We start from the raw sequence: 24,112 nt of genomic DNA on the forward strand, positions 1-24,112 counted from the left end.
TCGGCAGGATAGAGCAGCTACGTCTGGTAAGACAAGGGCGGGGGTGTCTGTCTATTGTCAAGAACTGCTGGCGCGCGATGTCTAATATTAAAGAAGTCTTGAGGTATTGCTCGCCTGAGGTAGAATTTTTTATTATTATTTTTATTATACCTTTATTTAACTAGGCAAGTCAGTTAAGAACAAATTCTTATTTTCAATGACGGCCTAGGAACAGTGGGTTAACTGCCTGTTCATGGGCAGAACGACAGATTTGTACTTTGTCAGCTCAGGGATTCGAACTTGCAACCTTTCGGTTACTAGTCCAATGCTCTAACCACTCGGCTACCCTGCCGCCCCAGAATACCTCATGATAAGCTGTAGACCACATTATATACCAAGAGAGTTCTTATCTTTATTATTTGTAGCCGTCTCTTTACCACGACAAACAGATACTGGCACCAAGATCGCACTCAACGAGCTGTATAAGGCCATAAGCAACCAAGAAAATGCTCATCCAAAAGCAGCGCTCCTAGTGGTCGGGGACTTTAATGCAGTCAAACTTAAACCGTTTTACCTCATTTCTACCAGCATGTCACATGTGCAACCAGAGGGAAAAAAATATTCTAGACCACCTTTACTCCACACACAGAAACGCATACAAAGCTCTCCCTCGTCCTCCATTTGGAAAATCTGACCATATTTCTATCCCCCACTTGCTCAATACATCATGCCGGAAACTCTAGACCCTCTCCAATTCACATACTGCCCCAACAGATCCACAGATGACGCAATCTCAATCACACTCCACACTGCCCTTTCCCACCTGGACAAAAGGAACACCTACAGTGCCTTGCGAAAGTATTCGGCCCCCTTGAACTTTGCGACCTTTTGCCACATTTCAGGCTTCAAACAAAGATATAAAACTGTATTTTTTTGTGAAGAATCAACAACAAGTGAGACACAATCATGAAGTGGAACGACATTTATTGGATATTTCAAACTTTTTTAACAAATCAAAAACTGAAAAATTGGGCGTGCAAAATTATTCAGCCCCCTTAAGTTAATACTTTGTAGCGCCACCTTTTGCTGCGATTACAGTTGTAAGTCGCTTGGGGTATGTCTCTATCAGTTTTGCACATCGAGAGACCGACATTTTTTCCCATTCCTCCTTGCAAAACAGCTCGAGCTCAGTGAGGTTGGATGGAGAGCATTTGTGAACAGCAGTTTTCAGTTCTTTCCACAGATTCTCGATTGAATTCAGGTCTGGACTTTGACTTGGCCATTCTAACACCTGGATATGTTTATTTTTGAACCATTCCATTGTAGATTTTGCTTTATGTTTTGGATCATTGTCTTGTTGGAAGACAAATCACCGTCCCAGTCTCAGGTCTTTTGCAGACTCCATCAGGTTTTCTTCCAGAATGGTCCTGTATTTGGCTCCATCCATCTTCCCAGCAATTTTAACCATCTTCCCTGTCCCTGCTGAAGAAAAGCAGGCCCAAACCATGATGCTGCCACCACCATGTTTGACAGTGGGGATGGTGTGTTCAGCTGTGTTGCTTTTACGCCAAACATAACGTTTTGCATTGTTGCCAAAAAGTTCAATTTTGGTTTCATCTGACCAGAGCACCTTCTTCCACATGTTTGGTGTGTCTCCCAGGTGGCTTGTGGCAAACTTTAAACAACACTTTTTATGGATATCTTTAAGAAATGGCTTTCTTCTTGCCACTCTTCCATAAAGGCCAGATTTGTGCAATATACGACTGATTGTTGTCCTATGGACAGAGTCTCTCACCTCAGCTGTAGATCTCTGCAGTTCATCCAGAGTGATCATGGGCCTCTTGGCTGCATCTCTGATCAGTCTTCTCCTTGTATGAGCTGAAAGTTTAGCGGGTCGGCCAGGTCTTGGTAGATTTGCAGTGGTCTGATACTCCTTCCATTTCAATATTATCACTTGCACAGTGCTCCTTGGGATGTTTAAAGCTTGGGAAATCTTTTTGTATCCGAATCTGGCTTTAAACTTCTTCACAACAGTATCTCGGACCTGCCTGGTGTGTTCCTTGTTCTTCATGATGCTTTCTGCGCTTTTAACGGACCTATGAGACTATCACAGTGCAGGTGCATTTATACGGAGACTTGATTACACACAGGTGGATTGTATTTATCATCATTAGTCATTTAGGTCAACATTGGATCATTCAGAGATCCTCACTGAACTTCTGGAGAGTTTGCTGCACTGAAAGTAAAGGGGCTGAATAATTTTGCACGCCCAATTTTTCAGTTTTTGATTTGTTAAAAAAGTTTGAAATATCCAATAAATGTCGTTCCACTTCATGATTGTGTCCCACTTGTTGTTGATTCTTCACAAAAAAATACAGTTTTATACATTTATGTTTGAAGCCTGAAATGTGGCAAAAGGTCGCAAAGTTCAAGGGGGCCGAATACTTTCGCAAGGCACTGTATGTATGAATGCTGTTCATTGACTACAGCTCAGCGTTCAACACCATAGTGTCCACAAAGCTCATCACTAAGCTAAGGACCCTGGGACTGAACACCTCCCTCTGCAACTGGATCCTGGACATCCTGATGGGTTCCAGGTGGTAAGGGTAGGCAGCAATACATCCGCTACACTGACCCACAACATGTGGATCCATCTGGGGTGCATGCTCAGTCCCCTCCTGTACTCTCTGTTCACCCACGACTGAATTGCCACGACTCCAACACCATCATTAAGTTTTCTGACGACACAACGGTGGTTGGCCTGATCACCGACGACGATGAGACAGCTTATAGGTGGGTCAGAGACCTGGCAGTGTGGTGCCAGGACAACAACCTCTCCCTCAACGTCAGCAAGAAAAATGAGCTGATCGTGGACTACAGGAAACAAAGGGCCGAACACGCCACCATTCACATCAACGCGGCGGTAGTGGAGCGGGTCGAGCTTCAAGTTCCTCTGTGTCCACATCACTTAGCACCTATTCATGATCCAAGCACATAAACTCCGCTGTGAAGAGGGTACAGCAACGCCTCTTCCCCCTCAGGAGGCTGAAAATAATTGGTATGGGTCCTCAAAGACTCAAAGTTCTACAGCTGCACCATTGAGAGAATCTTGATTGGCTGCATCACCGCTTGGTATGTCAACTGCTCGGCAACCGACCACAAGGCGCTACAGACGGTATTGTGTACGGCCCTGTACATCACTGGGGCCGAACTCCCTGCCATCCAGGATCTCTATACCAGGCGGTGTCAGAGGCAGGCCCTAAAAATGATCCAAGACTCCTGCTACCGAATCATAGACTGCTCTCTCTTCTACTGCACGGCAAGCGGTACCGGAGCGCCAAGTCTGGGACCAAAAGGCACCTGAACAGCTTCTACTCCCAAGCCATAAGACTGCTGAACAATTCATTAAATGGCTGCCCAAACTATTTACTTTTATTTATTTCATCACATTCCCAGTGGGTCAGAAGTTTACGTTCACTCAATTAGTATTTGGTAACATTGCCATTAAATTGTTTCACTTGCGTTAAACGTTTCAGGTAGCCTTCCACAAGCTTCCCACAATGAGTTGGGTTAATTTTGGCCCATTCCTCCTGACAGAGCTGGTGTAACTGAGCCAGGTTTGTAGGCCTCCTTGCTTGCTAACGCTTTTTCAGTTCTGCCCACACATTTTCTATAGGATTGAGGTCAGGGCTTTGTGATGGACACTCCAATACCTTGATTTTGTTGTCCTTAAGCCATTTTGCAACAACTTTAGAAGTATGCTTCGGGTCATTGTCCATTTGGAAGACCCATTTGCGACCAACTTCCTGACTGATGTCTTGAGATGTTGCTTCAATATATCCACATAATTTTACCTCCTCATGATGCCATCTATTTTGTGAAGTGCACCAGTCCCTCCTGCAGCAAAGCACCCCCACAACATGATGCTGCCACCCCCGTGCTTCACAGTTGGGATGGTGTTCTTCGGCTTGCAAGCATCCCCCTTTTTCTTCCAAACATAACTATGGTCATTATGGCCAAACAGTTCTATTTTTGTTTCATCAGACCAGAGGATATTTCTCCAAAAAGTACAATCTTGTCCCCATGTGCAGTTACAAATCATAGTCTGGCATTTTTATGGCGGTTTTAGAGCAGTGGCTTCTTCCTTGCTGAGTGACCTTCAGGTTATGTCGATATAGGACTCGTTTTACTGTGGATATAGATACTTTTGTACCCGTTTCCTACAGCATCTTCGCAAGGTCATTTGCTGTTGTTCTGGGATTGATTTGCACTTTTCACACCAAAGTACGTTAATCTCTAGGAGACAGAACGCTTCTCCTTCCTGAGCGGTTTGACGGCTGCGTGGTCCCATGGTGTTTATACTTGCGTACTATTGTTTGTACAGATGAACGTGGTACCTTCAGGTGTTTGGAAATTGCTTCCATGGATGAACCAGACTTGTGGAGGTCTACAATTTTTTTCTGAAGTCTTGGCTGATTTCTTTTGATTTTTCCATTTCCTATTTCCCAGTTTGAAGTTAGGCCTTGAAATACATCCACAGGTACACCTCCAATTGACTCAAATTATGTCAATTAGCCTATCAGAAGCTTCTAAAGCCATGACATCCTTTTCTGGAATTTTCCAAGCTGTTTAAAGGCACAGTCAACTTAGTGTATGTAAAATTCTAACCCACTGGAATTGTGATCCAGTGAATTATAAGTGAAATAATCTAAATTTTGGGGAAAAATTATGTCCTTGTCGACTTGCCTAAACTATAGTTTGTTAACAAGAAATTTGTGGAGTGGTTGAAAAACAAATTTTAATGACCAACCTAAGTGTATGTAAACTTTCGACTTCAACTGTACATACTGTATTACCTCAATTACCTCATACCCCTGCACATTGACTTGGTACTGGTACTCTTTGCATACAGCCACATTATTGTATTTGTGTTACTGTTTCCTTTTTTTATTTCGCAAATATTTGTCTTATTTTCTAACTCTGCATTGTTAGGAATGGGCTCGTAAGTAAGCATTTCACTGTCAAGTCTACGCCTGTTGTATTCGGTGCATGTGACCAATAACATTTGATTTGATTTGCACAGCAGTGTTTCATTGTCAGTCTGGTTGTGCAGCAGTGGATGACTCATTTGCTGTCAGAACTGAACGTGTCACACCACACAGGACTGCCAGTATCCAGATCAATTGTCGACTCCGTCCACCAGAACACGCTGCTGTGCAAATCAAATAGAAAGTGGTCTTCAAAATAGCACTATCTGCAGATGAATAACTCCCGGCCACAGTACATTTATTTCCATTTCAGTACATAACAATAATGTCAAAGGGGGACTTTGAAAGTTAGAATTCAGTTTGGGCTTGAGGCTTTGCACTGCGGTCGTCCAAAAAAGTATTTAAATAATGCTGAATTAGCTTGAGAAGAAAAAGTTCCAGAGACAACAGGGCCTTTGCACTGTTTATTTGGGTTGTGAAATCACGTAATATGAATCCATCGAGTTGTACAAAGTGTTAATTCCGTGTAAGAAACAGGGTTTACAAATATGTACAGCCCATATATTCACGGTTAAATTAGTTGTCATTTTCATAGATAAGGGAGCGATAAATGAAGGTAGATATCACCCCAAATAGATTGTGAGTCTCCTAAATATGTTTCGGTGGATATCTACCTCCATATTGGAGGTTGTACCAAAATTAAGCGGTATTTTCCATGCACTAAAACAGCAGTCTGACACATTAAAGCAGTAAGAAAGACAAGCAGCATCAGAATAAAATATACCTTTCTGTATGCTCAACATTTTGGGATAGAGAGAAAGTCCCTATAAGGAAAAAAAAAATAGCAGAAAGTACAGTGAAAAGTTTCTTCACATTCCTGAAGTTTCAATGGAGTTTGGTTGCATTTTAGTAGCAACATGTATATGAAGACTAGAGAGCAAATGATAGAGCATTTGTTTCAGTATATAGCTTAAATTCCAAGTTATAGCAAAATATAAGATTAAACTCTTAAATTGTGCAGAAGAGCAAGTATGCTGTTCTTCAATAATAAGAAAACACCTTCAACCTATTGTGACTGTGAGAGAACTTACCCCCAATGGTAAAATGTAAAAACTAAACAGACAATATTGGTCCTGGTCTATCCGAATGGAGCAAAGAGTTCATAAAGACAAACATACATGTTAACTGACTCTAGAGTTACAGTTTCCACAAAAAGTAAGTCTAAGATATCTCAACTAATAAAACATTATAATAACAGAAATTATACTTATTTAGATTATCTTCAGCTCAAAACTATCCCATGGTTTTACATTTTCCTTAAACGTAAATTATTTTTCATTCTTCTAATATGCAAATTAAATAATATTATCAAATTAAATAAATTCTGAATTTAAAACAAAAACCCTTTTGATATTTTCAAAAACAATTTGCTCATATATAATATATTAATTTCCTTCAACTATGCAAACACCTAGATATTTTTCACAATAAATATAGGTGAGTCCATACAAGTACTGTAACATATCATAATTAACATTCATACAAAATAGAATCAAAATGGCAGACACGTTTACAGTATGCATCTCAGTTTGAGTCGGTAGACAGAGATCGTAAACTGGTACCAGAGGTCAACTCCCGTACTGTGATGTAGACTGTTTGTATTCGGAATACACGTAGCACCGTGATGACCCAGAAAAAGCACAGGTTTGTCATGGCTTTATACTGTTGGTGGTGATTGTCACATCTGTAAGGGAAAGTAAAGAAGGGAGAAGTTACAGCGTAAAAGACATAGAAAACTGTGCTGTATATCTGGAAATGCGGGTTTTGTTGAGTTAACCTTCATGACACCTACGTTTGAGTATTAAAGGCAGATTGAGGCTGTGTCCAAGACACACACACACACACACACACACACACACACACACACACACAGTAACCTGAAAGTCCATAGGTCTGGACAGATCATGTATCGGCTTTAGTTTAAGTCCTTGAACTCAAGTGCCTGTAGGCCAAAGAGAAGGAGCAGGAACCTATGTGTTTGACAGACACATAAGATGGGTCTGGTGGGTGTGGCTTCCGATGCTTCATGTGTTGGCGTCGCCGGCTGCCGATTGGTTGTCCTCAGCGTGCTTGAACATTAAGATAGAGTTGTAGATCTTGAGGGCAGGGCCGAGTTTTACACTCATGATCTTGACGATGTCGCGCTGGGTCAGCAGCAACAAGGCCTTCCCGTCGATTTGCTGTTGGAAGACAACCAATCAGATTACAGCATGGGTCAACAGCTGATGTGCAGTCAATTGAACCCAGTGAGAGAGGTAAAAAAAAATCCCTCTCACTCTCTAAGGGCTACAGATGGCCCTATGTTATATGTCACTATATAGAGTATGAGCAGTTTGATCAGTGGACACTAGTCATACAATTCCTATTTAATTTATGAAATGGTAATCAAGTACTTATCAGTTGGATCAGATTGTGATGTCTTGTCCAACGACTAGACATGCCAGTCACAATACACATTTTACATTTGAGTCTTACAATGAGCGCATTCATCTTAAGATAACACATTACATCAAGTACATTTTTCCTCAAAGTATATATCAGCAAATACAGTACTAGTATTTGGGGGGGGGGGGGGGTGAGAGTTATTTACAATAACTCTTCAAAGAGGTAGGGTTTCACAACTGTGGAGCCTCAACTGGGATTGCTGAAAGAGGGATTTCAACAACCAAGAGACCAGTGGCAAATACTGTAGTCAGATTAGCTGAGGCAAATCAAATATGGCTGTGCTCGGAATGCTAATCACTACCGCTATTAGCTTCCAATGAATTGCTTTGTATTCCAGTGATGTCTCCTTACGTCAGTATAATTCTCAACGCAAACTAACCCTAACCAAACACAGGGGAGGGGGGGAAAAAAAGAGGGGAATCCATTCCTCTGGGTGTTTTGTTGCAGACAACTGTAACAGCAAAGGCTACTCCGCACGTTTCCCCTCATTTACTTAGCCTTACGGAGGAAGACAAGCCTTAAAACTCTTAGATGACTCCAGACTGGGAGACTAGAGGAGGTCCAGATGTTGTGTCCTCTTACCTCCCCTTTGAACTGATTGGCTTGTTCATCGCAGCCGGGGAGAGAGTGGATGAAGTCAGCCACCTGGACAAAGACAAGCAGAGGACAGACAGTTTAGCGTCTGGGAGACCGTCTCAATGGCAGATACAGTTGAAGTCGGAAGTTTACATACACTTAGGTTGGAGTCATTAAAACTCGTTTTTCAACCACTCCACAAATGTCTTGTTAACAAACAATAGTTTGACAAGTCAATTAGAACATCTACTTTGTGCATGACACAAGTAATTTTTCCAACAATTGTTTACAGACAGATTATTTCACTTGTAATTCACTGGATCACAATTCCAGTGGGTCAGAAGTTTACATACACTAAATTGACTGGGCCTTTATTCAGCTTGGAAAACTCCAGAAAATGATCTCATATCTTTAGAAGCTTCTGATAGGCTAATTGACATAATTTGAGTCAATTGGAGGTGTACCTGTGGATGTATTTCAAGGCCTACCTTCAAACTCAGTGCCTCTTTCCTTGACATCATAGAAAGTCAAAAGAAATCAGCTAAGATCTCAGAAAAATAATTAGAGACCACCACAAGTCTGGTTCATCCTTGGGAGCAATTTCCAAATGCCTGAAGGTACCACGTTCATCTGTACAAACAATAGTACGCAAGTATAAACACCATGGGACCACACAGCCATCATACCGCTCAGGAAGGAGACGTGTTTGGTCTCCTAGAGATGAATGTACTTTGGTGTGAGATGTGCAAATCAATCCCAGAACAACAGCAAAGGACCTTGTGAAGATGCTGGAGGAAACAGGTACAAAAGTATCTATATCCACAGTAAAAACGAGTCCTATATTGACATCAGCAAGCAAGAAGCCACTGCTCTAAAACCGCCATAAAAATGCCAGACTACGGTTTGCAACTGCATATGGGGACAAACATCATACTTTTTGGAGAAATGTCCTCTGGTCTGATGAAACAAAAATAACACCGTTTGGCCATAATGACCATCATTATGTTTAGAGGAAAAAGGGGGATGCTTGCTTGCCAGACAAAGAACACCATCCCAACCGTGAAGCACAGGGGTGGCAGCATCATGTTGTAGGGGTGCTTTGCTGCAGGAGGGACTGGTGCACTTCCCAAAATAGATGGCTTCATGAGGAAGGAAAATGATGTGGATATATTGAAGCAACATCTCAAGACATCAGTCAGGAAGTTAACTTCTTTGGGAAAGGGGGTGGTATTTTGACGTCCGGATGAAAAGCGTGCCCAAAGTAAACTGCCTGCTACTCAGGCCCAGAAGCTAGGATATGCATATAATTGGTAGATTTGGATAGAAAACACTCTAAAGTTTCTAAAACTGTTAAAATAATAACCCCGAGGACAAACCATTCCAAAAACTTTTTTTCGTCCTACCACTGATTTCAATGGCTGGGACTTTTATAATAGGGAGAAATCGTGCCTGATTGCAGTTCCTAGGGCTTCCACTAGATGTCAACAGTCTTTAGAAAGAGTTTCAGGCTGGAGTTTGGAAAAATTAGCCAGAAATTGTAGTCTTTCTAGGTGGCTCCCATTTTGGCTGTAGTGTTTCCAAGCGCGTGAATGAGAGCGTGTATTTTGGTATTTTTCTCTGGTAAAGACAATAACGATTCTTTAAGACGATTCTCCGTCTTAAACGTTATCGTTTATTTATTTATTTGCATAGGGTACCTAAGGTGTGATTATAAACATTGATTGACTTGTTTGGATAAGTTTATTTGTAATGTTTGGGATTAATTTTGTATGCATTTTGAAGGAAGGAAACGGAGTGGATTATTGACTGAAGCGTGACAGCTAAATTGAGTTTTTATGGATATAAAGGAGTTTATCAAACAAAAATGACCATTTGTAATGTACCTGGGACCTTTTGGAGTGCCAACAGAAGATCTTCAAAAGTAAGGCATATATTATATCGCTATTTCTGACTTTCGTGTCGCAACTCCCTGGTTGAAAATGAATTGTTATGGATTTGTGTGCTGGGCGCTGTCCTCAGATAATCGCATGGTTTGCTTTCGCCGTAAAGCCTTTTTGAAATCTGACATGACGGCTGGATTAACAACAAATAAAGCTTTATTTTGATGTATTGCACTTGTGATTTCACCAGCATCACACTGATCCGCAGGAAGTTAAACCTCGGTCGCAAATGGGTCTTCCAAATGGACAATGACCCCAAACATACTTCCAAAGTTGTGGCAAAATGGCTTAAGAACAACAAAGTCAAGGTATTGGATTGGCCATCACAAAGCCCCGACCTCAATCCTATTGAAAAATGTGTGGGCAGAACTGAAAAAAAGAGTATGCGAGCAAGGATGCCTACAAACCTGACTCAGTTACACCAGCTCTGTCAGGAGGAATGGGCCAAAATTAACCCAACTTATTGTGGGAAGGTTGTGGAAGTCTACCCGAAACATCTGACCCAAGTTAAACAATTTAAAGGCAATGTTACCAAGTACCAATTGAGTGAATGTGAACTTCTGACCAACTGGGAATGTGATGAATTCAATAAAAGCTGAAATAAATCACTCTCTCTACTATTATTCTTAAAATAAACTGGTGATCCTAACTGACCTAAGACAGGGAATTTTTACTAGGATTTCAGGAATTGTGAAAAACTGAGTTTAAATGTATTTGGCTACGGTGTATGTAAACTTCTGACTTCAACTGTATCTTGTGTAATTACCATAGTAACACTTTGCTTGAACTCTCCCAGTCATAAGGCCAACATAACATAACATAACATAACAAGTCATGACTGATCATGACATATGCTATGTCATTCCTTTGAAATTGTTATTTAGGCCTTAAGATGAAGGGTTTCAGTAAATAAAATCAGAGTAAGTGTTGACAGAAAAACAACATAACAGCTATCCCATAATAGCTGATCTCGCTGATGTCATGTTTTTTTTGCATTCATGCTACATGAGGGTGTGCTAAACAGCTGAGCTATAGGACTGATTATGAAACAGCAGTTTGGTCAAGTCTCAGACCCTTCAGACCTCACCTCGCTAACACACTGAAATAACACCTCCCAAAATCTATTACCTCAATGTGCATCACTGGCCAGTCCAAAAATAAACACAGATGTCCCTCTCCACTCAGACCCAGGCCCTGTTCTTAAAATGGATCCTTCCTGCCTTGAAGTAATCACGTATCTGACATGACTGGAAGGAAGAGTGTGTTTCAAGAGAATCTGAACAAGGCCACAGTGGCTAGAAGGCACAGCAATTGAATGTCAGTGTTCATAGATGTCAATGGAGCTAGAGGATGCTGTCGCTACAGGTTATGAGTCTGTGGAGACCAATAAGGTGTTTCCATCTCTGCTATGCAGAATCGTGAAAATGCAGCATCTGTACATGGTTCCTTGAAGGAACTGGCCAGTAGCCTGTACCGGGTTCAAATACTATTTGTTTTCTTTTAAATAATTTGAGCATTTGATTTAGCCTACCTGGAGTGCCAGATGGGTGGAGTTTGCACGCTTAATTCCATTGGTTAAGCTCAAGCTCAACCAAGCACAGCTTAAGTATCCGAAAGCAAACAGGTACCATTTGAATCCAGGTCCACCGTGGTAGGTCTAGCAAGGCTGAAACAGTCTGCTAGCACTAGCTGCAGCGGACTGCATGCTACCTGAGTGACATGTCAAATATCTGGCCTCGACATCAGACAGAGTAATGTCAGTGTCTGTCTACATTACAGTGAGGAGAGACATCTGAACTGCGACATACTGTAGTCCCTGGGTCATGATTAGCTAAATGCTATGTATGAAAGTTCTTTAAAAAAAAACTGATCAAGACATATATTTCTATATATTTCTAAAGTGGGTTGGAGTTCAAATCGGGAAATCTACATTTGTGCTGGAATTACTAAAGAATCAAAACAGTTATCCAGTTTCAAAAGCATCAGCCTGTGAGGATGTTATTACCAATGACAACACTTTACGTACACCATCACCCATTTACTACCAACAATATCAATTTGTAACTTTTGAAAACCTTTCCCAAACAATCATAAATCCTGGTTAACATCCATCCTCCTTGATCCAAGCTTCATCCTAACACACCATACAATTCCGAGTATGTGCTCCAGCGCCACAAATGCAAATGGCTCAGTAAGCGAAGTGTTTTCGTCAGCCATATTGGCATGGTAAACCTCTCCAGCCAGTGTGTGTTAAAGTGTGGCAGGAGTGGTTCAAGCATTAGAAGCCTGTTACAGTCCTGGGTGCGAGAGCAGCACACTTAGACCAGAGCCTTTGCGAGGCTGGTCCCATGGCAATTTAGTGAGACTCCCAGCACTACTCCCACGGAGGGTGGCACAAGAGGACATTCTCCTCTCCTCCACGTCGGCTGCTGACACCCTCTCTTCTTTCGCCCCTTAGGAAAATATGATGGGCTATAATTGGCCTCGCAGGAGTCCAGGCAAAGGGGCCTGAAACATTGACCTTTCCGTTTGAAAGCGCCGCTTTTGAAGAACTTTGACTCTCTCTCTCTTTGATAGAGGGGGGGGTTGTGGGAGTTGAATGCCAGATGGGTTATAGTCATTGTAGTGTCACTGTAGTGGAATGAGTCAATAGATATGATCGGGATCAAGAGCTGGCAGGATAATGAACCCCATGAATGAAAGATTCAGCCTGAGTTTCTAGTACCTTAACTACAGTATGTCCCAGCTGAATGCTGAAAGGAGATGGGAAATGCACAGGACGTACCATCTTAATAGATATGTATGAGAGGGTTGATGAAGATACAGGAGATACTGATGCTCCAGGACTGTGGCTCAGTAGGTAAAAGTGTGATGCTAACAATGCCAAGGCTGTGGGTACAATTCCCAAAAGGATTGTAATATTATTTTTTATATGTTTGCACAGTGCTTTGGATGATAGTGTCTGCTATTACATGGTGCAATGCTAAAACCAATCAATTAGCTACTGGTTAGGTTGGAGAAGTGCTGGCTGATTGGTGATAGTGAACTGTGCCCATTCAGTACTGCTCTTGACTATCAAGCTATAGGCTTAAGCTATAGAACCTTGGCTAAGGACTTCCTGACTATGAGGGGCATGGGTGAAGTAGGGAAACATCTGTAGGCTGGGGGGGGGGGGGGTGTTGGTGGGTGTTACTCAAGCAGTGCTCTTCTCCCTCTAGTCGATCCCTTTACAGTCCTCCTCTCTTTCTCTCTACTGCAATCTCACACCTTCCACTCAGCCAAATCCCCACAACCGCCAAGACAAAACATCCACCTCCGATAAAACTTGATGACATTCTATCCTCCCCCTCTCTGCAGGTTTGCAGGTTGCTGTCATAAGACAAGCCTGGGCCATATTCGGCAGGCACAACACTGAACTTTGCAGATTGAAACGTCCAGAAAAGCCTACGTGATGCCTTATTCTAGACGTCAGAGGGGTGCGTTTGTTCAGCATCTTCGATGCTGGGTTTCTTTACTGATTATTTCACATTCACACAGGTAACACAGCTAGCCACCACTCTTCACTGCTTCAGCCCTACTAACCCTACTGCCGTCCCAGGTGACCCCCCTTGCCTCTCATTAGCCAAATCAAACTCTTTGGAGGACAGTAGCCCAAATTACCATTTGTTCATTCAAACTATAACCCTCTTTGGAATTAACGTGAATGGTTATGATGAATAATAACGTTCCCAATATATATCTGAATGTCCCACAACACGTTGCGTTGCTGTTGTGAGTTCAGAGATAGTCTTGGTTACCTCTACTGTAGCATCTCTCTCTTCAATCTGTGCTGTGAGGGGGTCAGATCTTTCGCTCCTCTTCTCTCTTTCCTATCTTCCCTCCTCTCTTTCTTCCCCCTGGTGTGCCTCATTGGTGCCCGCATTAGTTGGAAAATACTCAAACCCGTAACACAGGTGTTTGACCTCGTTACCGTTGGAGATGCTCAGTGGCGGCAGTGAGGAGCGGAGAAGGTGTGTGTGTGTGTAGTGAAAGGGGAATAATCACATTAAGTCCGGTAGCCTCATCTCATGAATCAACAGAGATGAAGAGAGAGTGCTTAGCAACCGCAGGAGGATCGTGGCGTTGGCCGTATCGCGCACGCCGTTTAGACGGGTACGTAGGCATGTCAATTAATTCTTAAGAGTGGAGCGGCCTCGCTGAGGGATTCTGATATTTCATTTGAGTCTCGTACTCGAACCAGAGAGGCAAACATCCAAGGATTTTTCTTTTTCTCAAGTGACGGCTGACATTTCAATAGATTTGGATTGATATCAATTTGGCTTGACAAAGCAGGTTTAAACCACAATACAAAGGGACTAATAAATGATGCTAGTCTGTTCAATAGAGCAGATTGAGGGAACGGCGAGGACTAACCACATCAATAAAATGATTGAAAACATTATTCATACGCCTACACATTACCACTGCATATCTACCACTCTCTCCTTTATGCCCACAATGCATCAACTGTAAACAAACAGTCAAATCTCTGAGTCTATTTACCACGAGGCTCTCTGGTTGCTAGTGTCAAAGTTTACGGCCACACCTGGTTGCTATGGTGATGTGCCTTTGTCAAGCTCATGAAGCCTGATATCAACAGTAGAAGAGAAATGACAGCGTGGAGAGGAGACAGACTGGACAGTACTTTACATGAGGGAGGACGCTGGTTCCTATAAACCCAACTGACAGACAACTGGGTTACATAACAAACGTTCATATAAAGGGAATAATGTTTTCTATAAGTGAACTAAGGGAAAATAGAATCCTTAACACTGCAGCAAGCCACTTGTACAGCAAAGTCAACAATACAAGGGCCTGTACAATGGCTTATAATAACCTATAATAACCTATTTAAGGGCCTATAATAACCTGTACAAGATACAATACCAGATGAAGAAACAAACTAAGGTAAGACATCGGCTGAATCTCAAAATCACCCCCATCCCCTCACCCCTCCATTTGTTTCAGCAAGGAGGCCTATAAACCTGACTCAGTTACACCAGCTCTGTCAGGAGGAATGGGCTTCTGACCAACTGGGAATGTGATGGAATAAATAAAAGATGAAATAAGTCATTCTCTCTACTATTATTCTGACATTTCACATTCTTAAAATAAAGTGGTGATCCTAACTGACCTAAGACGGGGAATTTTTACTAGGATTAAATGTCAGAAATTGTGAAAGACTGAGTTGAAATGTATTTGGCTAAGGTGTATGTAAACTTCCGACTTCAACTGTATGCGAGAGCGTGTGGATGTATGTGTGCTCTCACCTCATCCACGGTCCAGTGGGCCACGCAGCTGGCCTGCAATCCGGCCACCCCAGGCAGCAGCTTGCAGTGCTGCTCCCAGCACAGGGGTAGGTCCCGTCCGGGTTGAGCCGACATGGCCGACAGGAACACAGACTGGTGGAGGGCCTGCTGCAGGCTATCCAGACTGCTCTCTGGAGGGGGGAAAGAGAGAGGGTGGGTAAACATGTTATTAATGTGTTGCCAATGTGACTGTTAGTGAATGAGTGAGATCACTTACAGACAGACAGACGGACAGACGGACAGACAGAGGGAGAGCGAGAGAGTGTTTATTCAAGTGTACAAAACGCACAGTAGTAAAGTCAAGCGACAGGTCTAAGACTTGAGTTATTTTTTCCTTTTGATTTTGCAGTGCATCAACGAACAAAGCATTTTGCTTTCAGCTTCCTTTCCTTATTTTCCAATAATCTTACATATCTAATACTCTTATGCCATTGTGCCAAAACAGAGGAGTAAAGGAATAATCCATTACTTAGTCCCATTTGACAGCACAGTGCAGATGCATCTCTCTTCATTATCCGTAGCACACAGCGGTAGATAAGAAGGATGAAGTGCTCCTGATTTGTTAGTAGGCCAATGGACTAGGGGATGCACTAATGGTTGTCACGACTGACTGATGAAGAGACCAGCTAAAATGCCCTTTCTATAACCAAGATCCACCCTGAGTTTTGGCAGGCAGCACAAAGTGGGGCGAGCTTTGAGTGTGTGTTTGTGTGTGAGTGGGTCTGTGTGTCAGTGTGTGTGTGTGTCAGTATGTATGGGAGAAAGAGAGTGTGTGTGTGTGTCTCAGTATGTATGGGAGAAAGAGAGTGTGTGTGTGTGTCAGTATGTATGGGAGAAAGAGAGTGTGTGTGTGTGTCAGTATGTATGGGAGAAAGAGAGTGTGTGTGTGTCTCAGTATGTATGGGAGAAAGAGTGTGTGTGTGTGTGTCTCAGTATGTATGGGAGAAAGAGTGTGTGTGTGTGTGTCTCTCTGTGTCTCTGTTTCTGGGTGTGTGAATGCGTGTTTCAGGTCTGTCTGTCCTGACAGCAGGAACAGGGTCAGATATAGGACATGCTGTTTTTCTTCTAGTTGTCTCCTAGCGATGTCTCAACGGAGCAGAGATGAGTTTGACACGCTTGTCAACTGTGACATTTGTCTAGGTTTGCTGCTCCGGTGACCAAATATAACTAAAGTCTTGAGCCTACGCTAAAGGGTTTTTAATAGTTAAAGATGATTATTATGATTAAGATTGAAATCAGTGTGTCATCAGTGTTATATTGCACACAATATGGTATAGTGTGAGGGGATTTCTGTGAGAACTGGAATACATGCAGACAATGTGAACAGATATAGTATCCTTTCGACTGCTAGTCTCAACTAAAATTGCCTTTCTATTGCCTTTCTGCTCTTACCTTTTGAAGCTGTCGTCCAATTACATTTTACGGTGTTGTTTGGTATTATTACGAACAATCTAATAACTTGCATAGACAATGCAATAGATTTGAAGTGCTGTCCAATTAACATGTTTTTTTTTTTAGTTAGATAATGGCTAAATTACAGTTTAAGGTTCTAAAAAGGTAACAGTATAAAGTCACTTAAATTTGTGGATTTTGAGATGACAAGACCTAATACATTTTTTTTTGTATACAATTATTGTCAATTAAACAACTCTAGAGCTCCCTCCATTTAGTTGACTTCCTGCCGACAGCAGACACAGCCACAAACCCTGCCACAGTCTGAATATCACCTCCTTCCTGTTTGTGAAAAAAAAACAGGCGCGACACAGAAAGCTTTAATGTCATTACAGGAACACAGGCCTACTTTGATCATACAACTTTGATCATTGTGCCATGGTACAGCGCCCTTAGAGAAAGGAAGTTCACAGCACAGCCCCGTAATGGGGAGCGCACAATTACGCCACAACAAAATATAGGGCCGAGAAACTAGACAGGGAACACGGATTGGATCACCTTAGCACAGGGTCTGCAACCTTTATGAATGGAAGATAAAAAGAAATCCACGCACACAAAAAAAAAAAAAAGTGTTGAGGGAGCCACACAAGAAATTACAGCCCTTTTCAAGTGCAATAGTGACAATATCTGATATTCAGCACCACGGATAGCAGTCGGATCAAATAAGCATGAAATCTGGCGTTCAGGGTCACAGAGCAGTGAACACAGCAGCAGCCTGGTGAAGTTGCAGGGAGAATTGAATCTCGTGAACATACAGTAAAATATAACATATGCTGTAGGAGTGATGTTACTTTTTGATTTAAAAACCTACCAATGAAGGAAATATTGTTCTCCAGTGATTCATTGAAACACACACATCAAGTTCCACAAGAAGCTGATTAACAAAACATTGATTTTATAAAGTTTTTATAATGCAAAAATAAGGTTTGATTGTAATCAATATTTATTATAATGCTTTAACTGATAACAAAGTGTCTTGTGTTTCTTTGCTTTTATAAATTATTATTGTTATTTTTGGTACATTTCAAAAACAGAATAGAAATAAGAGACTGCGATTTGAAGTTGCCACGAGCAGCACTGCACAGATATTGAGATGAGAGAGATGCAAGACTTGGCTCTCACACAGTACTGCGCATGTGCACGGGTTCGCTTCACGCTGTTACAGCATGGTAGCCACGGGACCAAAACAGCAAAGATGTTGAGCATTGCGCTTCAATCCTCTTAGTTGTTGCATAAATTTACCCACAATGCTGTTTACTTTCTGCATCGATGGAATATCCCTGAGTCTACCTTTAACATGTATTGTCCTGTAGATTGTAACGTAGCCTATCTTTCCAAACCCAAATATAATTTTTGTCAATAAATTTAAAAAAAGACAAATATGTGTCTTTCGGAGGCGGAAATCTAGCCAGGGAACCACAATGGGCAGTATGCAGCCGACAGCATTTGACCCTCCTATTCTAGAACCAACATCCTCCCCCTGTGTTTTCTACAAATAAAACAATAAGGCGTACCATCACCATGCTATTTGATTGGACGACAGAAGAGATCAAACTGAAAAGGTTTTAATCGATGTGAAAAGAACGCAAACATTATTATGTACGTATTTTTAGACAAACAAATTCAATTACCCTGCCCTATTTTGCTCCATCAAAATAACAAGCTCAGGAGAAAATTGACAACGGTACAGTAGTTACCATGGCAATGTTTCTATCTAAAGCAGGGGCTTTACTGTGTTGCAGTGTTTTGGATCTGTCTGCTTTGTTTCAACGACACACACCCCTCCATCTGAGTGAAACTGCGATTTCCCAGCCTTCAGGCTACGGGGGGAGAGAGAGAGCAGAGGAAAACATAAAGGGCCTTTTAAAGCGCCCCCACCCTTCCCCCTCCCTCTCCCTGTGGGCATAGCCAAGGAAGCGTCTTGCTCAAATGTTACTGGAGAGAAGAGATGAATTTCAAACGTGTGGAGAGCCAGCAGACAGGAGCACTGGAGATATGTTAATGTCTGGTGGTGTCCATCTTCTGGGGCGGTATAGGAGTGAGGCAGTGGGCTGCAGGGGGACAGAGCAGACATGGTGTGTCTCACTAGGGAGACATCCTGGCTCCAGGGATGGCTTCTCCCTCATTACTAAATCATCTCAACGTGTGTGTGTAATAATAATAATCCAAATTAATGTGTGTGTGTGTGTGGGTGTGTGTATGTATGTGTGTGTGTGTGTGTGTATGTATGTGTGTGTGTGTGTGTGTGTGTTACTGCTAAGAAATAATATCAGACAGCTTGACAACGCGTCAGGAGACTGACACTCCACCGTGTGATAATAATTATAATACAAAATAATAATGTGTGTGTGTGTGTGAGAGACTGCATAAGAAATACCAGACAGCTTGACAATGCGTCAGAAGACTGACACTCTACCGGTGTCCCATGATCTGTGACAGTAGGACCGTGAAGCCTCGTCAAGTTATTTACGTATTTAAATGATTGAGTGTTCCTGATCGATTTACCGACACCTGAATGCGAGAGTTATGGAGTCCAGTGAACAAGTCAGGGCAGTTTGATTCTGTAATGCTGCGAGCCCCAGGACTTCAAACACTGCGCTAACAGACCAAAAACAAATGGATTTCCTGGCAAACACTTCTTAAAACATTCTGAGAATCCCCCGTGGCGGTTGCATTTTTTCCATCCCCCAGGGAGCATGAAACTCCTGTCAGTACAAAACAGACCGCTGCTACCAAAGCCTGCATGCGTTTTAACCATATACGGACTACCTGCACACCTCCCCCGAGAAACCAATTTGCTTACTGCCGGGTTAGCGCTAGAGCTAACAAAAGCTAATCTAATCTAACGTGTCAGTAACAGCAGACCTCCGGTTTCACATTGAAGCACACAAACTACATCCACTATCATGCCCCCAGTGATGAAGGCACTCTTGTGGTCACTGGATTGATGGTAGCAGCACCGCCAGGAAGAAACAAGAACATTTAGTAATGTTTCGCAGCATTAATGACACGATAGCGCTGACCTCACACTGTGTATTTGAGTGGAACTATTAAATCATGATTAGTAGAATAAGATAAGATTTTTGTTTTGAAAACGCTTTGATGTTACTTATGATAAATTAGATGGATTCCTATGGTTATTAGTAAGCATAATCAATTGTGATGGAGTTAATGATAAACCGCCATTCAATCTTCAAACTTTTTTTTTTTACAACTTAAGTGGGGAAGCTTAAAAAGAGTCTTTACATCCTCAGCTCATACCGTTTCAAAATGTCACGGACCAGTGGAGTCTACCGACGTTGGGGATGTCCTCTGCAGTTCAGGACCACATCTGACCCATGTCCATGTTCGAGGAGAATACAGTGACGTACAGAAGTTTAATTATCACTGTCCAGACCTGGGATAACTATAGTTTTATGCTTTGTTGAAAGCAACTCATTTTCCAGGGGAACAAATAGTAACTTTGGAGGTGACTAAAAACTAATTGAATACAGATCTCTGAAAGTGTCTACTTTTCAAAACAGATCTCTGAAGTGAATACTTTTCTAAACTATTTGAATACAGATCTCAGGAAGTGACTACTTTTCTGAAACTATTGGATTGGCTGCCTTCAACTTATGGCAGGGCTACATTTGGAACTGCATGTTGAAGATAGAAACATAATGAATAGAGAACATACAATATCCTATACTATTCCACTCTATTTGACAATCATATTTGAGCTACACAATATATTTTTTTTTTACATATACAGTGTACTAGACTAATTCAAATGTAATGGTTGTAGTTTTTGTTTCTTCAAATATTATTCGTTTTTTTGAGACATGGAGTTGAAACTATATACAACTTCATTTGACTACCTTGAATATTTGAAAAGTTGGTATTTTCAAATAAACTACAAAATATAACTATTTTCTGCCAAGGTATGCCACAGTCATCTCTGTTAAATCCATCTCTGCTCCTCCTCCAACTTGCTCACAAAACAGGCCTGATCGGTCATTACAATGGAAGAGAGGGAAGAAGAATCCATTCTGCCATGTGCTTCAGCCAATATACAGCAGTGTCCGTGGCTTCATATTGTCAGTCAAAATTCAAATGGCTCTTAACCACAGTTCTGAAAGGCTGTGTCGCTGAAGACTCATGTGCGGATGATAAGTAATAATGTGAAGGTGGTATAACTGAAGGTTGAATGAAGGTTGAATGAAGGTTGAAAGTCTTCACGTGGCAAAGGGAAGACCTCCAAACAGCAGCACCTCAAATACAGATTGGCATTAATAAATAAATAAATAAATAAATAACTCACCTCATAAAAATAAATGTTGTGTTGTTTTCCTTTAAATGTGAAACTGATGATGCAACAATGAATAACAAATGATGGGTGCCCCTCTTTCCACTGGGATTCTCTGCCTCTAACCCTATTACAGGGGCTGAGTCACTGGCTTACTAGGGCTCTTTCATACCATCCCTAGGAGGGGTGCGTCACTTGACTGGGTTGAGTCACTGATGTGATCTTCCTGTCTGGGTTGGCGCCCCCCCTTGGGTTGTGCCGTGGCGGAGAACTTTGTGGGCTATACTCGGCCTTGTCTCAGGATGGTAAGTTGGTGGTTGAAGATATCCCTCTAGTGGTGTGGGGGCTGTGCTTTGGCAAAGTGGGTGGGGTTATATCCTTCCTGTTTTGCCCTGTCCGGGGGTGTCCTCGGTTGGAGCCACAGTGTCTCCTGACCCCTCCTGTCTCAGCCTCCAGTATTTATGCTGCAGCAGTGTATGTGTCGGGGGGCTAGGGTCAGTTTGTTATATCTGGAGTACTTCTCCTGTCCTATCCGGTGTCCTGTGTGAATTTAAGTATGCTCTCTCTAATTCTCTCTTTCTCTCTCTCAGAGGACCTGAGCCCTAGGACCATACCTCAGGACTACCTGACATGATGACTCCTTGCTGTCCCCAGTCCACCTGGCCGTGCTGCTGCTCCAGTTTCAACTGTTCTGCCTGTGATTATTATTATTTGACCATGCTGGTCAGTTATGAACATTTGAACATCTTGGCCATGTTCTGTTACAATCTCCACCCGGCACAGCCAGAAGAGGACTGGCCACCCCTCATAGCCTGGTTCCTCTCTAGGTTTCTTCCTAGGTTTTGTCCTTTCTAGGGAGTTTTTCCTAGCCACCGTGCTTCTACACCTGCATTGCTTGCTGTTTGGGGTTTTAGGCTGGGTTTCTGTACAGCACTTTGAGATATCAGCTGATGTACGAAGGGCTATATACATACATTTGATTTGATTCGCTGCGACCAAATGACTTTAAAGCTCAATATTCACCGCGAAACATGACACGCCATTAGCGTAGAGGACTCCACTTAAAGGCAGAGTGCAGTGAAAAACATGATTTGTCTGTGTTATATATATATATATAAATATATATAAATAAATAAAAGATAATCATAATCATGATAAGAGCTAGAAAAGACAGCCTGAAACGTCAACCTGTTTTGGTGGGATTGTTTTGGACTGCCTGATGACATCACCAGCTGGTAAATTGGTTGTTAGATCAACAAGAGAGCTCCATACCTCTTTTCCAATAACAGCTAGTTTTCCCCACTCCTAGACAGTCCAAGCAAAATTCTTGCTTGCTATTTTTGTTTGTTTTCAATTAAAATGGTCAAAAACAAATCACAGTAAGTTTTTGTTACCCAGAAATGATTTGATATTGATATCTCATATAGAGAGGCAATGCAAACAGTTAACGCTTTTGAAGACAGTATCGTTATATTACATATGCAACCATTTGCATATACCATGGCCAGCATGTAGCCCCAAGGGATCTGCATCCGCTGTGTAACAGCATTGATCTTTCTTCTTTTCTACAAAGAAACACTGCCAACTCTAGATTCATTGCCGAGTCATTGGCTGGTTCCAGGTGATTAATCATTGGTAGTACTCTGGCTCGTTTATAAAATGTTATAAGAAAAGAAAACAAAGTAAAGTGGCCTGTACTGTGATTGTGATGTGAGCTATTATACACATTCAGATACGTAACTCGTCTAGACCTGAACACAAGCACGCTTCAAACTAAGAAGCAGAGGTCATCACATTCAGCTATTTGGTCCTTCAAATCGGTGTCCAGAATTTTTACAAGCAGGATAATGAGATAATAGCCACAGCTGAAAATAAAAGATCTGCTCATCGTGCTGCGCATGACTCATCGTTGAGCAGCGTCTGAGAGCCATTGTGTGTGTGTGTGTGTGTGTGTGTGTGTGTTCTGAGTGGCCAGCTGGGACATTGTGACCCTGCATGCTCCTCAGGGGAAGCAGATCAGACGCGTATGTGAAGTGAAGATGCTCCGTCGCACTCTGTGGGTCCTCCTGGGTCCTCTCAGCTGGGTACTGGGGTCCCGTGAGACGGCCCTGTCACATATTACACACACTGTGGTGCTAGCTGAGGCCTCCAGCTATACTCTAGTTCAGGGCTCTCCAACCCTGAGCGCTACAGGGCAACCCTAATCTACCACACCCGATTCTAATAATTAGCTGGTTGATAAACTGAATCAGGTTAGTTACAACTTTGGTTGGACGCAAAAACCTACAGGATGGTAGCTCTCCAGGAACAGGGTTGGAGAGCCCTGCGTCTAGCTGCTAGAGGCTGGGCAGAGAGAGAGAGAGTAGAGAGGGATAGTTTTGTGCCAGCCTGCCAGGCAGCACCAGTGGAATCCTAGGTTTGTGACCACCGCACTGCTAGCAGGCACATACAGAGAGACCCGGGATACAAATGCCATGGCAATGGTCACAGCGTATTATATGGGAGACTACGGGAGACTGGCGGCTTGTCAAGGCTGTTTTTTGTATGCATAGGTCTGTGCCTCCCCAGGCAAAGGAGTCACTCCGTACCTCCCCAGCAAAGGAGTCACTCCGTACCTCCCCAGCAAAGGAGTCACTCCGTACCTCCCCAGCAAAGGAGTCACTCCGTACCTCCCCAGCAAAGGAGTCACTCCGTACCTCCCCAGCAAAGGAGTCACTCCGTACCTCCCCAGCAAAGGAGTCACTCCGTACCTCCCCAGCAAAGGAGTCACTCCGTACCTCCCCAGCAAAGGAGTCACTCCGTACCTCCCCAGCAAAGGAGTCACTCCGTACCTCCCCAGCAAAGGAGTCCCGCCGTACCTCCCCAGCAAAGGAGTCCCGCCGTACCTCCCCAGCAAAGGAGTCACTCCGTACCTCCCCAGCAAAGGAGTCCCGCCGTACCTCCCCAGCAAAGGAGTCCCGCCGTACCTCCCCAGCAAAGGAGTCCCGCCGTACCTCCCCAGGAAAAGGAGTCCCGCCGTACCTCCCCAGGAAAAGG

At 42.7% G+C, this 24,112-nt stretch overlaps 1 protein-coding gene across 10 annotated transcripts in view; it reads right to left on the reverse strand.

The window, feature by feature from the left end:
• Nucleotides 1–5,417: 5,417 nt before the first annotated feature.
• LOC110535260 (lethal(3)malignant brain tumor-like protein 4) overlaps nucleotides 5,418–24,112 on the reverse strand; it is a 123,451-nt gene continuing 104,756 nt past the window's right edge. For 8 of the 10 annotated variants that reach the window (XM_036934847.1, XM_036934843.1, XM_036934842.1 and 5 more), the window contains 3 exons: nucleotides 15,298–15,467; nucleotides 8,055–8,117; nucleotides 5,418–7,207 (listed from right to left, as the gene is read on the reverse strand). In XM_036934847.1, coding sequence (XP_036790742.1) covers nucleotides 7,052–7,207; nucleotides 8,055–8,117; nucleotides 15,298–15,467 — 389 coding nt within the window. In that variant the 3' untranslated portion in view covers nucleotides 5,418–7,051. The remainder of the gene's footprint in view (nucleotides 7,208–8,054; nucleotides 8,118–15,297; nucleotides 15,468–24,112) is intronic. The other 2 variants (XR_005034557.1, XR_005034556.1) reach the window with 2 other exon arrangements.

This window comes from Oncorhynchus mykiss, chromosome 11 (assembly GCF_013265735.2).
Source record: "Oncorhynchus mykiss isolate Arlee chromosome 11, USDA_OmykA_1.1, whole genome shotgun sequence".
NCBI classification, from domain to species: Eukaryota; Metazoa; Chordata; class Actinopteri; order Salmoniformes; family Salmonidae; genus Oncorhynchus; species Oncorhynchus mykiss.